At 38.4% G+C, this 15,101-nt stretch overlaps 1 protein-coding gene, 1 long non-coding RNA gene and 1 other non-coding gene across 5 annotated transcripts in view; 1 reads left to right on the top strand and 2 right to left on the bottom strand.

Moving 5' to 3' along the window:
* SLC12A6 (solute carrier family 12 member 6) overlaps positions 1-15,101 on the top strand; it is an 89,017-nt gene that overhangs the window by 66,324 nt on the left and 7,592 nt on the right. For all 3 annotated transcript variants that reach the window (XM_089907402.1, XM_022587556.2, XM_022587558.2), the window contains 12 exons: positions 522-763; positions 2,845-3,059; positions 4,020-4,178; positions 4,356-4,454; positions 4,726-4,783; positions 7,620-7,794; positions 8,093-8,211; positions 9,428-9,526; positions 11,726-11,845; positions 12,848-12,952; positions 13,360-13,528; positions 14,848-15,043. In XM_089907402.1, coding sequence (XP_089763528.1) covers positions 522-763; positions 2,845-3,059; positions 4,020-4,178; positions 4,356-4,454; positions 4,726-4,783; positions 7,620-7,794; positions 8,093-8,211; positions 9,428-9,526; positions 11,726-11,845; positions 12,848-12,952; positions 13,360-13,528; positions 14,848-15,043 — 1,756 coding nt within the window. The remainder of the gene's footprint in view (positions 1-521; positions 764-2,844; positions 3,060-4,019; positions 4,179-4,355; positions 4,455-4,725; positions 4,784-7,619; positions 7,795-8,092; positions 8,212-9,427; positions 9,527-11,725; positions 11,846-12,847; positions 12,953-13,359; positions 13,529-14,847; positions 15,044-15,101) is intronic.
* Positions 521-6,826, bottom strand: LOC149750229 (uncharacterized). The gene is made up of 2 exons (XR_016392138.1): positions 5,179-6,826; positions 521-1,945 (listed from the first exon to the last, which is right to left on the bottom strand). It is a non-coding gene; the product is annotated as an uncharacterized LOC149750229 (long non-coding RNA).
* Positions 1,248-1,381, bottom strand: LOC115803499 (U4 spliceosomal RNA). Its single transcript, XR_016392314.1, has one exon. It is a non-coding gene; the product is annotated as a U4 spliceosomal RNA (small nuclear RNA).

The following is a 15,101-nucleotide window of genomic DNA, read 5'->3' as shown; positions in this document are numbered from 1 at the left end:
AAGTATTCAGAATGGCACATAGACTTTATTTATTTATTTATTTTAAAATTTTTGGCTGCATTGGCTCTTCGTTGCAGTGCACGGGTTTCTTATTGCGGTGGCTTCTCTTGTTGTGGAACACAGGCTCTAGGCACGCGGGCTTCAGTAGTTGTGCCACGTGAGCTCAGTAGTTGTGGCTCCTGGGCTCTAGAGCGCAGGCTCAGTAGTTGTGGCGCACGGGCTTAGTTGCTCCGCAGCATTTGGGATCTTCCCGGACCAGGGCTTGAACTCATGTCCCCTGCATTAGCAGGCGGATTCTTAACCACTGCACCACCAGGGAAGCCCTGGCATGTAGACTTTAAAAAAAATCCATGATATCTCATTTCTGTAGGCATTTTAGATCGAAATATGAATTAGGCTATGTCTCCAGTCATTATCTGTCTCAGTTTTGCTTTCCTTCGTGAAAGTAAATGCAAACTACAACAGCCCTTTTATTTGATTATTTTGAAATGACCTTATTTTCTGCTTCTTTTGCCTAACAGGTATATATTGTCCCCCAAGCCGCCATCTTTCATAGTGACGATGCACTCAAGGAGTCAGCAGCCATGCTAAATAACATGCGTGTCTATGGCACAGCCTTCTTGGTCCTCATGGTATTGGTGGTATTCATCGGTGTACGCTATGTGAACAAGTTTGCCTCACTCTTTCTGGCCTGTGTCATTGTGTCCATCTTGGCCATCTATGCTGGAGCCATCAAGTCTTCTTTTGCCCCTCCACACTTCCCGTACGTGTCTCTCTGACTGGCCATCATTATTTGGTAGTCATTAACAGTACCTGGTGATGTGATCATTTCAAGTCAGAATCTCACAGTTTCTCTGAGATTTCCCTCTTGGATAAGCCCAGTTAGCATCTGTGCGGGAAGCCTCCCAGCAAATTATGTTGTGTTGATCCTCTTCCTTGTGTCCCAAGTATACAACTGGCAGCCATGGCAGTCATTTGGATATAGATAGTGGGTTTTTCAAAACCTCCTGATAATGATTATGCATATTTGAACTATTCATAAAGGCCTTTTCAAACAGCGTAGTTTTGCCAGCAACCTTTATAAAGTATTTAAAGGTTAGATTCCTTTTATTGATGAAGAGTCAAGAGATCAAGGAAACCTAGATTCCTACCTAAATGTTTATAATTAAATTTTTTGTTCCGCTGTTAGTACAGTAATGAACTTTCTAGTCATAAAATAAAGGGAAATAAATGTCACATCTTTTGCATATATATCTTTATATATATATATTATATTACATACCACAAGTAGTACAGGTACCTTAAGGTATATTTTTTCAATTAGCAATAATCGCGCCTCAGATAAACCTCATTGGCTACGATACTGCCACTGCGCAAAGCTAAGGTATATTTTTTGAAGTAGAAATGGATTTGTACAGATGCGTGACTCACAGGCTCACCTGTTTTCCATTTGACTAGTGGCATAGGGACTAGACGGCACTGAGTGTTGTTTGTCACCTTATTACAGTGACTGTCTTTGAAGAGTCATCCTGATCACTCAGGGATCAAACTCATCAGTCTTATGTTGATTTAACCTGATTACAGAAAAATAGATTTTTGAAGATGAAAAAACAGGTCCATAGAGGTTAAATGACCTGCCCCAAAGTTAATAATTGTCAGAGCAAGAAAATGGATCCTGTGATTTCCTGATTCCCAGTTCAGTGTTTCTTCTGCTATGCTAAATGATGTCAGTAATAGATTCCATCATAAATTTTCAGTCTGCTTGTCTAGGGGCTGCCAAGCAACTGGAGACCCACTTGAAGGCTACATTCTGCCTGTATCTTAACTTGGGAAATTCCATTTTGCCTCAAGTTCTCCTTTGATGCTTTTCCTCTTTTATGGTGGGCAAAAGTTCATGATGTGTGGTATTTTCGTTAAAATATTTCAGCAGAACAAGCCAAAAAACCTAGAGGAATGCATGAAACATTACTGGGAAATGTTGAGAGTTGTTGAAGCTAAGTAATGGGTACATGGCTTATTGCATGTGTATGCTATCATTTTGCAGATTTGAAAAGTTGCTTTTTTCCTCCTGAGAGGTATTTTTAACTGTGGGTGTATTATTCCTTTATTCATATTTATATCTCTGGGTGAATGAAAAAAAATAAAATCAGCAGTTTGTATTTGTATTATCCTTAACTACCCTCACCCCTACTGGGTCTGGGCTTAAGTTCAAAAAGTTTTTTATTAGGCCATAGATGGATGGCCTAATTCTAGCCAAGCTGTCTTCCTTGAAACAGAAGACAGAAGCTCTGACCTTTAGCATAACATTTTCAAGGGAGTTGTTATGAACATAAGGCTTTTTCTTAGGCCAAAGAGAAAGGGGTGGATTTGTGTGTGTGTGTGTGTGTGTGTGTGTGTATGGAAGAAGAACAAATGGACTCTTAAGATTCTTTTAAGACCTAACAATTGGTTAATAACCTAAAAATTCTGGAAGATGACTCAGCACAGCATCTTCAGACAGTTCTTCTATTTGAATTCTGTCACTACTGTCTACCACCTGTATGACCTCGGGCAGACTCCTTTTTCTCCCTAAACTTCAGTTCCTCCATCCACAATGTAGAAATACTAGTACATATTTTGTGAGATCGCTGTAAGGATTACACTGGCAGAAAATGTAAGACACCATTCACAGAGCTAGTCATTATTAGTTCTTTAACCATCTATGACAGTAAAAACTCTTAGAGATGAGATTTTTCTTTTTTCTTGAGCATACCTATATACTAACCTGTTTCTAACCTATTTTCTTTTTTAAAATACTTTTTTCCCCTTGCTTCATCTTTCTTCTCCCTGTTTGTTTTCATTTAGGGTCTGCATGCTGGGCAACCGCACCCTTTCATCAAGGCACATTGATATTTGCTCGAAGACCAAGGAAATTAACAACATGACAGTACCGTCAAAGTTATGGGGCTTCTTCTGTAATTCAAGTCAGTTTTTCAATGCCACCTGTGATGAATACTTTGTTCACAATAATGTCACTTCAATCCAGGGCATCCCTGGATTGGCTAGCGGTGTCATTACAGGTGAGTTGGGAGGGTTGGGGACACATTTTTAAAATTTTTCTCTGAGGAGGGCTTTGCCATCTTGTTGAGCCTTTATTTTTATTTTTTGGTCATGCCACGCGGCTTGTGGGATCTTAGTTCCCCAACCAGGCGTCGAACCCACACCCCCTGCGTTGGAAGCACGGAGACTTAACCACTGGACCTCCAGGGAAGTCCCTAGACTTTGCCATCTTAGACTCATCTATTGTCCATCAATACTGCCACGGTGCCACTTCCCTTCTTAAGTTCAGCACACAGCTCTTAATTCAACATCTTTCTGCTTTTCTGTTTGTGATTTTATCCTTTTTCAGGACTCCCTTGCAGTGTTGTCTGCTAAAATGTACTGCTCTTGAATGCAGAGCTGAGCAAATGACTTTTTAACTTAAGATAATAAAGTATTCTCTGTGTTATTATAAAATTGCCAATGTTTTTCCCACAGTGACAGCTAGAATTATTTTAATGTCATCACATCCACATGTGTGTTTTCCTAACTCATCTAAATTTTTGAAATTCTCCGTAAGTGACTCCTATTTTAACTGTTTGGCCCACAAATTTCTTTGCACGTAAGCAAGTTTACACTAAGGTGTTCAAAATGCATTGATGCCTAATTTTTTTTTAAAAAAATAGGTTTTATAAGGCATTCAGCTTTAGTTCGCTTAACTTTTACTAATTTGCATTGGTAAACTTAGCTGCATTTGTACGTACCAAAGTATTTTGTCAAATTACATTTGAACCAGATGAGAAAAGGCATTAGGTTTTTATTTATGTGTGCTTTGTTATATGATATATATGTGCATATATCTGTGCTCATGTAGAAGCAAACATACCCTTAAAAGCTATATAAATGATGAATCTGACTTAGAATGTTGTTGGCTAGAACATTATCTAATTATGTCCTTTCCATAGTGCTGCTGCTTATATACCCTTTTTTCCCCACTGCAGAGAATCTTTGGAGTAATTATATACCAAAGGGAGAGATTATTGAAAAGCCCTCAGCCAAATCTTCTGATGTCTTAGGCAGCTTAAACCATGAGTATGTCCTTGTTGACATTACCACCTCTTTCACTCTTCTGGTGGGGATCTTCTTTCCGTCTGTCACAGGTAAGCAGATGGGCTGTTGCCTACTTTACAAACAATCAGACCCAGGGAGTGATTTTTCTTACATAAAACTATATTCTCAGGATTCCCAGATTTGCCTGTAGTCTTTGATAGCAATGTGAATATCAAAAGTGTCCAGGAACTGAAGAAGTTAACTTGTTCTTTTTTCCTTTTCTAAAGGTATCATGGCTGGATCAAACAGATCTGGAGATCTGAAAGACGCTCAAAAGTCTATTCCCATTGGCACTATCCTCGCCATCCTGACTACCTCCTTTGTTTGTATCCTTTTGATGGATCCAGTCTGAGTCTTAGTCATAGAAACAGCCATAGAACAAGGGTGATCAGTATTTTTATCCTGGTAATAAAGATATCTGCTTTTTACCACCTCACTTCACATCAGATAATCTACCCACCTCATCTCTAAAACTCAAAAAAGAATTTATGAGATAAGTGAATTTAGCCACTCATTTTACTGATAGAAGAAGTTTCCTGAGTGTTTATGTTCATATTAGAAGGTGAACATCAGTTTCCTTGACTCTCAATATCATAGATTTAAGCAATGTTGTCCTTTTTGGTGCATGTATTGAAGGTGTTGTTCTCAGAGACAAGTGAGTAGTTGATTTCTTTGTAACAATCGTGTGTCTATCTTCCATTATGTCTGATCATCCCAAACAGCCCCAAGACAGTTATAAACTCAAAACCCACCTGAGATATATATCACAACTAACAATTAGAAAATACATGTATATAGGTCCCCAAAAGGGAGCTGTATAATAAGGGCCAGTATGTTGTTGTATAAGATGCAGTGGATATAGGACTTCATAAAGCAGTGAATTTGCCTGAATAATGAGGACTTTTATGTACAGTAAAGAGAGCTGTTGGAAAACTAACAGTAAAGGAGGGCAAATAATAAAAAATAAAAATTTAAAAATTGTTTCTAGCATCTCCTCTATGAGACATAAGTGTGTCTGATTGGCATTCTAAATAAAATCTTGAAACTTACTTTCTTCATTTTCTTCATGAAGGCTGCTGAGTGTTTTTCCTTTCATCTGTGAATACAGAAAAAAAGAGAAATGTTTTGCAAGAGATTTCTAGAAAACTCTTCCTCTAAAACCTGCTATATCTCTTCCCTTTTTCCCCATCTTAAGGAGTTAATAGCCTTACCATTCATCCCTTTCTCAAAACAGAAACCTAGGTGTCATCCTAGACTTCTTCCATCAATTCCCTCATCCAGTTGGTTTCTAAGCCCTATAAATTTCACCCTTCATTCTTACTAGATCTCATCCTTTCCACTATTTTTATCCCCATCACTCTGTACAGGCCTTCAGGATCTTTTGCCTAGATTATTGTAATACTCTCCCTTTCAGTTTTACTACCTTCTAATCTTTCTTCTACACTGTCACCAGAGTGATTTTTCTAAAACACAAAATTTGATCATAGAACCTTCCTGCTCAGAGCCTGCCAAAGCCCCTTAATGCTCATTACTTTGGTCTTGCCCTCTCTACCTCTTTCTGATCTCATCTCCCACCGTTCCCTCAAAAACCCCCTAAGCTCCAGCCATAACACAGAGTTAAATATTGTTGTTTCAACTCTGCATCCAGCCACATGTTTGTGGGAGCAATGTTACTTGCTTAGGATGGGTTACTCCCACCTGGCAGACTTATATTCATCCTCTAAGACTAGACTAAGTGTCCTTTATCCTGTGAAGCTTTCCCAGACTCACGCAATAGATAACCGCTCCTCCCTTTGTTCAGCCACTCTACTGAACATATTGTATTATTGCACTTAAAATACTGTATTGGTCAAAATACTGTATTGCAGCTACTTGATTTCATATTTCTGTCCCCTATACTAGATTGAATTCTTTGAGGACAAGAACTCTAATAGATGCTATATAAATATTGTTAACAAAAATAAATAAGTAACACAGTTTATTATTTCTATATGATTGTGATTGAAAATGGGTTTATAGAGCTTTGGTAAATTATAATATAAAAATTATAGAAAGTGTAAATTAGAATACCACTTCAGAAAACTGTTGGACATTATCTCCTAAAGTTGAACATATGCATACCTGATGAACCAGCAATTCCACTGCTAGGTATATCCAACACAAATGCATACATGTGTGCATTAAGAAGTGCACAAGGATTCTTTCAGTGGAATTGTTCTTACGAGGCAAAATCCGGAAATAGTCCAAATGTCCATCCGCAGTAGAATGAATAAATTATGTATTCATGTGATGGAAAACTATACAGCAGCGAAAATTAATGAACCACAGCTATGTACCAAAAGAAAAAAAGAAAAATTTCACAATGTTGAATCAAAGAAACCAAACACAAAAGATATATACTGTTTCATTTATTTAAAGTTTAAAAACAGGTAAAACTATATAGCATTAAAAATTAGGAGAGTGGGGAGGGAGAAAGAGCTGGTGAGTGGGCATAAGAGAGGATCTTGGGTGCTGGCAGTGTGTTCTGTTTCTTGACTGGATGTTTTACGTGGATGTTTGCTTTGTGAAAATTTATTGAAATATGCATTTAGTTTTTGCACATTTCTTTTGTGTGTGTGATACATTGTAAAAAATCATTAAAACCATAAATAATTAAACAATGAGATACCATGTTTTACCCATCAAGTTAGCAGTGACTTAAAATTTTAATACTCAGAGCTGGTGTGAAATAGGTATGTGCCATAAGACATGAACCTTCATCTACTTCCAGTGGGAATAAATCCAGTATACCCTTTCTGGAAAGCACTTTGGTAGTGCTTTGAAATATTTAACGATGTTGATCCCTTTTGTTGCAGTTATTCCCTCTTAGGAATCTACCATAAGGAAAAAAAATTTGAAATGTGAATGTGGACATGTGCATAAAGATGTCAATCACAGTATTTTCTATAGTAGAAAATCAACACTAGAGGAATGGATAATGTAAATTATGATAGTGTAAAGAAACGTGTAAAAATGTTTATTCATGAGTTTTTCATGACATAGGAAATTGCTTATAAGTTTTAAAAAGAATACAGAAGTATAGGTGCAGTGTGGTCTCATCTATGTTTTTAAAAACAGTAAACACTAAAATATGCAAGGTATGCAAAATGTTAGCAGTTACGTTATGATTATGGATTTCCTCCCTGATTTTTTTGTATTTTTCTATACTTCTACAGTTTTTCTGCAGGGTAGATATTTTGATAATTTGAGGGGGAAAGCTTTAATTAAAGCTTAGCTTATTTTCTGGCCCTACAGGTTATTTTTTTTCTTAATATAGGCTACTAGTGCCTTTTGATCAGATCTGCGTACCGTTACATTTGTTATTATTCATGTCTATCTCAATTTTGATTCTCTAAAAATTATAAATAGAAAAAATTGGGGGAATGTCAGTCTAGTTTTTTCGTCTAAAGTTATTTCCAGGTCAAATTTCCTCACTCTGATTTCTCTCCCAGGTTTGGGGATGCTGTGAAAGGTAATCTCGTGGTGGGTACCTTATCTTGGCCGTCCCCGTGGGTGATTGTTATTGGCTCCTTCTTCTCCACGTGTGGGGCTGGACTTCAGAGTCTCACAGGTGCACCGAGGCTGCTACAGGCTATAGCCAAGGATAACATCATACCCTTTCTGAGGGTGAGTGACCCTGTCCTATGCCCTCTTCCTGTTTTCCCAGGTTTTACAAGAAACAGTGTGATCTTCATAAGGCTTAGGAATTACTGGATCATATAATGTGAAGACGTGGGTTTTTAGCAAAAGACCCTCTAAATCTCTAGTATGAGTTTACATGTGAGTGGGGTAAAGGCATTTAAAAGCTACCACAGTTGTAATACTATTATTTTTCAGAGCTGTGAAACCATAGCATAGAGGAATCGGAGCATTGACTCAAACCCTCCCCACACTCCTGTGTCTGATATTTCCCTTCTATGTACAGGTGTTTGGTCACAGCAAAGCCAATGGGGAACCTACCTGGGCTTTACTTCTAACTGCTGTCATTGCAGAGCTGGGAATCCTTATTGCCTCCCTGGATCTTGTGGCCCCAATTCTTTCCATGTAAGAGCCAGTTATTCTTTTCACTTACTCTTGCTTATGTGATGTATAATACATGTTGATTTCCATCAGGCATGTGACAGTAGTGATAACAGAGAGAACCAAGTATAGGTGTAACTTCACCTAAATAATAAATATTCCTGAGACTTTTCATGTAAGGCTAACTTCATAAGTTGTCATGGTTTCTTTCTACCTGCATAACTTCAAAAGTTCTTTGCCTTCATTTCTGATTCGTTATCAACTGATTGTAGCTTTTACTACTAGTCATTCAACTTATTGACTTATTGATGACTTTCTACCTCCCTGGCACTGGGCAGTATGCTGAGAATAAGCATAAGGTGGCTGAGACACAACCTCAGAGAATTGGTGGTAGATAGATAAAGAAACCAGTGATCCCTGTCTCGTGTGATGAGTACTGTGGTCAAGGTGAATACTGAGCACTATATGAGCTCCAAAGACTGAGACTCGGGAAAGGTTTTCTGGAAGAAGTGACACTTGTATCTTGAAGGATTGCTAATCAGTGAAGGGGTCAAAGAGATCCCAGGCAGGGAATGTGTGTGAAGGGACCGAGAGATGAAATAGTGCAGCACATCTGGAGAAGTGAAGGTTTGGCTTTGATCGAGTGGGAGGTTGCGGGTTGGAGAGGTGCAGAGCGGGGAAATAGGTAGAGCCAGATCACAAAGGACCTGGAACTTCTACCTGAAAGTAGTGGGTAATCCTTTGAGAACAAAATTATCATGTTTCTCTTTCATAATGATCAATTCAGTATAAAAGAGAGGTTAGAAGGAGGCCAAAATTGAGCTGGGAGTGCCAGCTGGAAGCTTATTTCACTAATCCAACAAAGAAGAAATGAGAGCCTCAACTATGCTCATAGAAGTAGAGGTGGAAAGGAGGGGGGAAAAGTTTAGAGATTTGTAAATAGGTAGAATCCATAGGACTTGATAAGTGAATTTGGAACAAGGGTGAGTAGTGAAGAGGAAACCGGGATTGTCCCAAGAAGAACCGGGGAAAGAGTGGTTGTGTCTTTCACTGAGAGAGAACTTCAGAGGTTGAGCAGGTTTGTGTGGAGGTTAAGTTCCTCTACACCCTAGTCTTAATTAAAGGCTAGTGGCCTAGAGCAAAGGCTTAAATATAGCAAATCTCTCGAGTTATGTAAAGTAACCTTTGAAGAATTATTTTACGGTAATAAGCATTCCTCTTACTTTTTTTATTCTGCCAGGTTTTTTCTCATGTGTTACCTCTTCGTGAACTTGGCATGTGCCTTGCAAACATTGCTTCGAACACCCAATTGGAGACCCCGGTTCCGCTACTACCACTGGTAAGTCAGCTTTTTTTTCTTCTTCTTCCCCACATTTGGAGAGAACCCATCATTGAACTAGAAAACTAGGAGATTCTGAGTTCTCGATACAATTTTTTCTTGGTCACCCATTTCCTACTGTCTGTTGCAACTTCCAGTGCTCACATGAACTTCCACCATCCTACTGTGGTTTTTTTTTATATATGGTTTTATAATAACTTATAATACCCACTTGAGAATAAAGATCAAAACTGTGAAATAAATACTTCCAGGCTGCTGTGTTCTGCAGGTTAAAACAACCTACCCTTTGCATATCTGATTGCCTGTTTCCCTCTTCGCTAAGCACTGGGCTTCATTTCTTTCCATTTATCCTCATATTCGCATCAGTTTTCATCAGTTTTGATTCTCAGACTCCCTTTCTTAATGTGATTTCATTTAGTAGTTAAGAGCATGAGGGGACTTCCCTGGTGATCCAGTGGTTAAGACTCCACACTCCCAATGCAGGGGGCCCGGGTTCGATCCCTGGTCGGGGAACTAAGATCCCACACACCTAAACTATTGAGCCTGCGTGCTCTAGAGCCCATGTGCCGCAACTACAGAAGCCTGCGTGCCGCAACGAAGACCCAGCCCAGCCAAAATTAATTCATTGATTAATTTTTTTAAAAAAAATTTTTAAAAAAGGAGTATGAGCTATGGAGTCAGATGACCTGAGTTCAAGGGTCAGCTCTACTATTTCCTAGTTTGTAACTTTCAACAAAGCACATAACCACATAAAATTTCATTTCCTTCATTTGTAAAATGGGACTAATAGTATTATCTATCTCATAGGGTTGTTTTGAGATAATGTAAAGTGCTGAGCACAGTGCCTGTACACTGTGCAGGTACACAGTAAAGCTCTCAATGAAACGTTGCTACAGCTGCTGCTGTTGTGTTCACGTCTCCTCAGTCCTAAAGGGGCCACCACGTTTTTAGCTACCATCCCTTTTCTTTCCATTTCTTTTCTGTCACAGCTAGAGGTTCTTTAATATGCCCTGTATGTACCTGTTGCTACATTCCTCTTTGCTGACTTTTTCCTTGATCCCTTTCTAGTTTCACTTACCAGTGGTGGGTAGTGATGTAACCTTTATCTGGCACAAATTTAGATCTTCAACTGATCTTGACACCTCTAATCCTCTTTCTAGCTTTAGCTTTAGTTAAACGTTCATTATGGGACTTCCCTGGTGGCGCAGTGGTTGAGAGTCCACCTGCCGATGCAGGGAGCACGGGTTCGTGCCCCGGTCTGGGAAGATCCCACATGCCACGGAGCGGCTGGGCCCGTGAGCCATGGCCGCTGAGCCTGCGCGTCCCGAGCCTGTGCTCCTCAACGGGAGAGGCCACAACAGTGAGAGGCCCGCATACCAAAAAAAAAAAAAAAAAAAGTTCATTCTGAACTTTTTTTGTGTTACTATTTTGCTTTTGTTACTTTTTCTCTTTCTCTTTACACTCTATATTTTCATTCATTAGATCCTAATTTTCTCCAGATTAACAACTGTTCTATTTGTTCTTTGAAATTTGTCATACAACTAAGTTCATTCTGTACAGAAAACAACTTCAGTAAGCATAGTTGTCTACCTATTTGATCAAAACAAGAATTTCATTATTTTCTTCCAAGTTCCTTATGTAAAAGTAAAGAAACTAACGGGAGATTTTTTCTAGTGGGTTCTGCAGTTGTGTTAATAAATGTTCATAAAGTTTTTAGTCATATTCACGTGAAATACTTTTTTTAAAAAGATCAAAGAGTTATTAATAATTTTGACTACACGTCCCATCTTTGCTTTCCCATGTAGGTATTAATTGTCCTCATAACTACAGATGACTTTCATAGCATCCCTATTCATTTATATGTTCTTCCAGCAATGGGAAACATCAGCACTAAGGGTGGTTCAGGGCTCAGTGCAGATCTATTGATTGTTGCTAGTCCATGATAAGACAACTATAAAAACTGAGAAAAAGCATTTAGAAACTTTATAGCAATTTGACATTGTCACAACATCCAAGCATATAACAGTTTTTCTAGTAATTCATTTTTTATTGCATTTTATAGAAGTTCTATCTGCAACATATTGGAATTTTTAAAAATAATAATTTCTCACCAGTTTAAGAAGCACCTTTGGCACAGATTTCTTTTGCAGCTGCTTAGAAAAACATTAAAAAAAATTCTTTTTGTTTTTAATTTTCTAGGGCCCTCTCTTTCATGGGAATGAGTATCTGTCTGGCTCTGATGTTTATTTCTTCCTGGTATTATGCCATCGTAGCTATGGTAATAGCTGGTATGATCTACAAGTACATCGAGTACCAAGGGTAAGTCTGGATATACAACCTTGATTGCTGCTAAAACTATCGAAACTGGCTAGTTTGGTTAGAGCCAGCCTGGTGAAAATTGCATTAGGGATCCAGGAAACTTCATTCATCTGTACCCAAATTTTGTACCCCTAATTCTCTTAGTCACCTTACAGACATAAGCCATTGATCATAAAGGGAACCTGTTGAGAAAGTATGAATGGATCAGGGAAAAGATAACTAAAAGGATGTACTGAAATAGTAATGATAGTATTAAAGTATACTTTGCCATACAGCAGAAACTAATACAACATTGTAAATCAACTATACTCCAATAGAAATAAAAAAAAAAATAACCAACAAGGACCTACTGTATAGCACAGGGAACTCTGCTCAATACTCGTATATGTATAACTGAATCACTTTGCTGTACACCTGAAACTAACCCAACATTGTTATCAACTATACTCCAGTACAAAATTAAAATTAAAAAACAAAGTATAACACAAATATAAATATTCTTGCTTATCTCTTCAGGCAAGGAATTGTGTCTGAAATGGAAAATAAATTAGTCCTGAATAACTTTGTAACAACTAAGACTTCACTAACAACGTCCCAAAATTAGGAATAAATAACACTCTGATCTAGAAGATTACATTGAGTTTTGCTTTCTCTGCAATTATTTTTGAAATAATTTAAACTTGGGATCTGTAGTAACTTCCTAATCCAAATTGCTATTTTACATTATTGCTTTTGAATAGTTACATCGCAGGATAAGTTAAGTGACCCTTCCAGCCTTTATTCTGAACGGTTGTGTAGTGCAGTGTGTTGGTGAAGGGTAGTGTTGATCTGCTTACTGTGGGTTCATTATGTTAATAGAGAGCATCATATAAATAATTAATATGAGCTTTAATATTCTACCTTGTGTGTATGTTACTTTTAGATAAAGAAAAAGTAAACTGTTTTTTGAGATTGTACTTATGGTTTAAATCTGTCTCTGCTCTTTTCTCCTCTTTCTCCCAGAGCTGAGAAAGAATGGGGTGATGGTATCCGCGGGCTGTCCCTCAGTGCAGCCCGATTTGCTTTGCTTCGGCTGGAAGAAGGACCTCCACACACTAAAAACTGGAGGTAAAAAAACCAACAGAGCTTAGTGGTGTTTGGCACAGAGTTACCACACAGAAAGGTGTGCTTCATTGATTACAGGATAAGGAAATCATGGGGCTCAAGGAATTCATGAAATGGACATGCTTTGACTGATTCTAAATTCTTGATCCTCTGTTCCCTTTTAATCATGTGCTATATGATCTAGACTTCTACCATTTTCATTCTTCCTTCAAGACTGATCAATTTGAGGTAATACTGGGAAAATTCAGAATAACTGTGCAGCCGCACCCTATCATTTTCTCTAATCTCTTCCTTCTGTCAAAGTACGTGTTTTATACAGATCTCCTGAATTAAAGGGTAGACTTGTCATTCTGTCCCCAGCCCCAGAGTGTTTTCTCATCCCACCCCCTTCCCCGCCAACCTCTTTACAGGCCTCAGTTGCTTGTACTGCTGAAACTAGATGAAGACCTACATGTCAAGCATCCTCGCCTCCTCACCTTTGCTTCACAGCTTAAGGCAGGAAAGGGTCTCACTATTGTGGGCTCTGTCATCGTGGGGAACTTCCTGGAGAACTATGGTGAAGCTTTAGCTGCTGAGCAGGTAAGAGTCAAGGCTTATTGACCTCGTAGAATTTAGCTTATGGTTTTGTGCTGTTGAGTCATAAGACCTCGGATTTCTAAATTAATCCCTTTCCTGAGTGATCTAGGAGGTGTCCTTCATAGTGCTGACTTGAATGGTCATATTCTCCCAAATACTACGATGAACTAGAAGATAATAATTTATTCTTCCCATTTAAAAAGCATTTCTAAACTATAAGATTATCAAGGCTAAGCACTATTTCCAAATAGACTCCAGACATTGACTCAGCCCTGAGAGAAGTCATGTAAATAAATCATCCCTTGAACTATGGTGATGGTTCCTCTCAATCTTGTGACAACAAGGAGCGATGAGCACATTTTCTTCCTCTTTGCTAATCTACATGGTGCCATGACCAAGATTCCTTTGCTACTTCTGATTAGCTTATGGGATATTAAAGTTCTTCCTGAAGAAGAAAGTAGATTTCACTCTATTATAAATGATAGAACTCACCCTGGAGAAATTTCAGTTACATTTCAAAAATTTTACTGGATTTCATTTTGGAATGCTTTGAAACCCTAGAACTAGAAATGCTGAAGAAACATTAGTCCAGAAATGATCACAAAAATAAATAAAAAGCACGGTATTGGAAATCAAGAGACCCCGATTATCCTGGCTACACCGCTGACTTAATCTGTGCCTTTGGGAAAATCATATCCATTTTCCACACCATTATTCTCTCTACCTTTCTACCAAGAGAGTGAAGTAAGACTAAATGAAATATTACCTCCAGACTGGCTTGAATAAATAAAAGAATAGTAAAACAAATACAAGTTTCGCAAGTAATCACCATTAAAATATCAAAAGGGATGTGGAAGTAGCAAAAACAAAAATAGAAAACATACCTGAGATAATTCTAAATTGAAACTGAATCGTCATATTGAATTTCTAGTAATATGAGTCAGGGCAAGACTGGGACTAAGGAAGGAAGGAGATTATGTTCACACTCACCCTGGGCAATTAAGAAGGAATATTGAATATTCACTTTGTGACGATCCCTATTCTCAATTTGTTTGGTATGTTAGAAAGAAAAGCAGAAGAGAGGAAAAGGTAGAGGAACATCAGTACATGTAGACAACTACCTACATATGTAGTAAGCACTTAGCAAGTGAAAAAGGCAAAGGATAATAAAATTTCATTGGGATAAATTAAACTTTTTGAATTGTTCTGTAGACCTTATGCAGAGTTTGGAAGGGGGAGGGGAATATAATACGGAGAAGGAGTAAGAAGTTAAAGGACCCAGGATGAAGTAATTCAGTGTTGAGATTCTGTCTCTCTTTCAGACCATAAAGCATCTAATGGAGGCAGAGAAGGTGAAAGGATTCTCCCAGCTGGTGGTGGCCGCCAAGCTGAGAGAGGGCATTTCCCACCTCATCCAGTCATGTGGCCTTGGGGGCATGAAGCACAACACAGTGGTGATGGGGTGGCCAAATGGCTGGCGCCAGAGTGAAGATGCTCGAGCTTGGAAGACTTTTATTGGTACAAAACATTTCTCATACTATCCTGAGGGCTCAAATAGAGGATATACCCTAACCCC

The sequence above is a fragment of the Delphinapterus leucas genome, chromosome 2, assembly GCF_059928025.1.
Source record: "Delphinapterus leucas isolate spDelLeu-1000000601 "Yukka" chromosome 2, BTC_Dleu_Yukka2, whole genome shotgun sequence".
NCBI lineage: Eukaryota > Metazoa > Chordata > Mammalia > Artiodactyla > Monodontidae > Delphinapterus > Delphinapterus leucas.
This window is presented reverse-complemented; position numbering and strand designations above follow the sequence as displayed.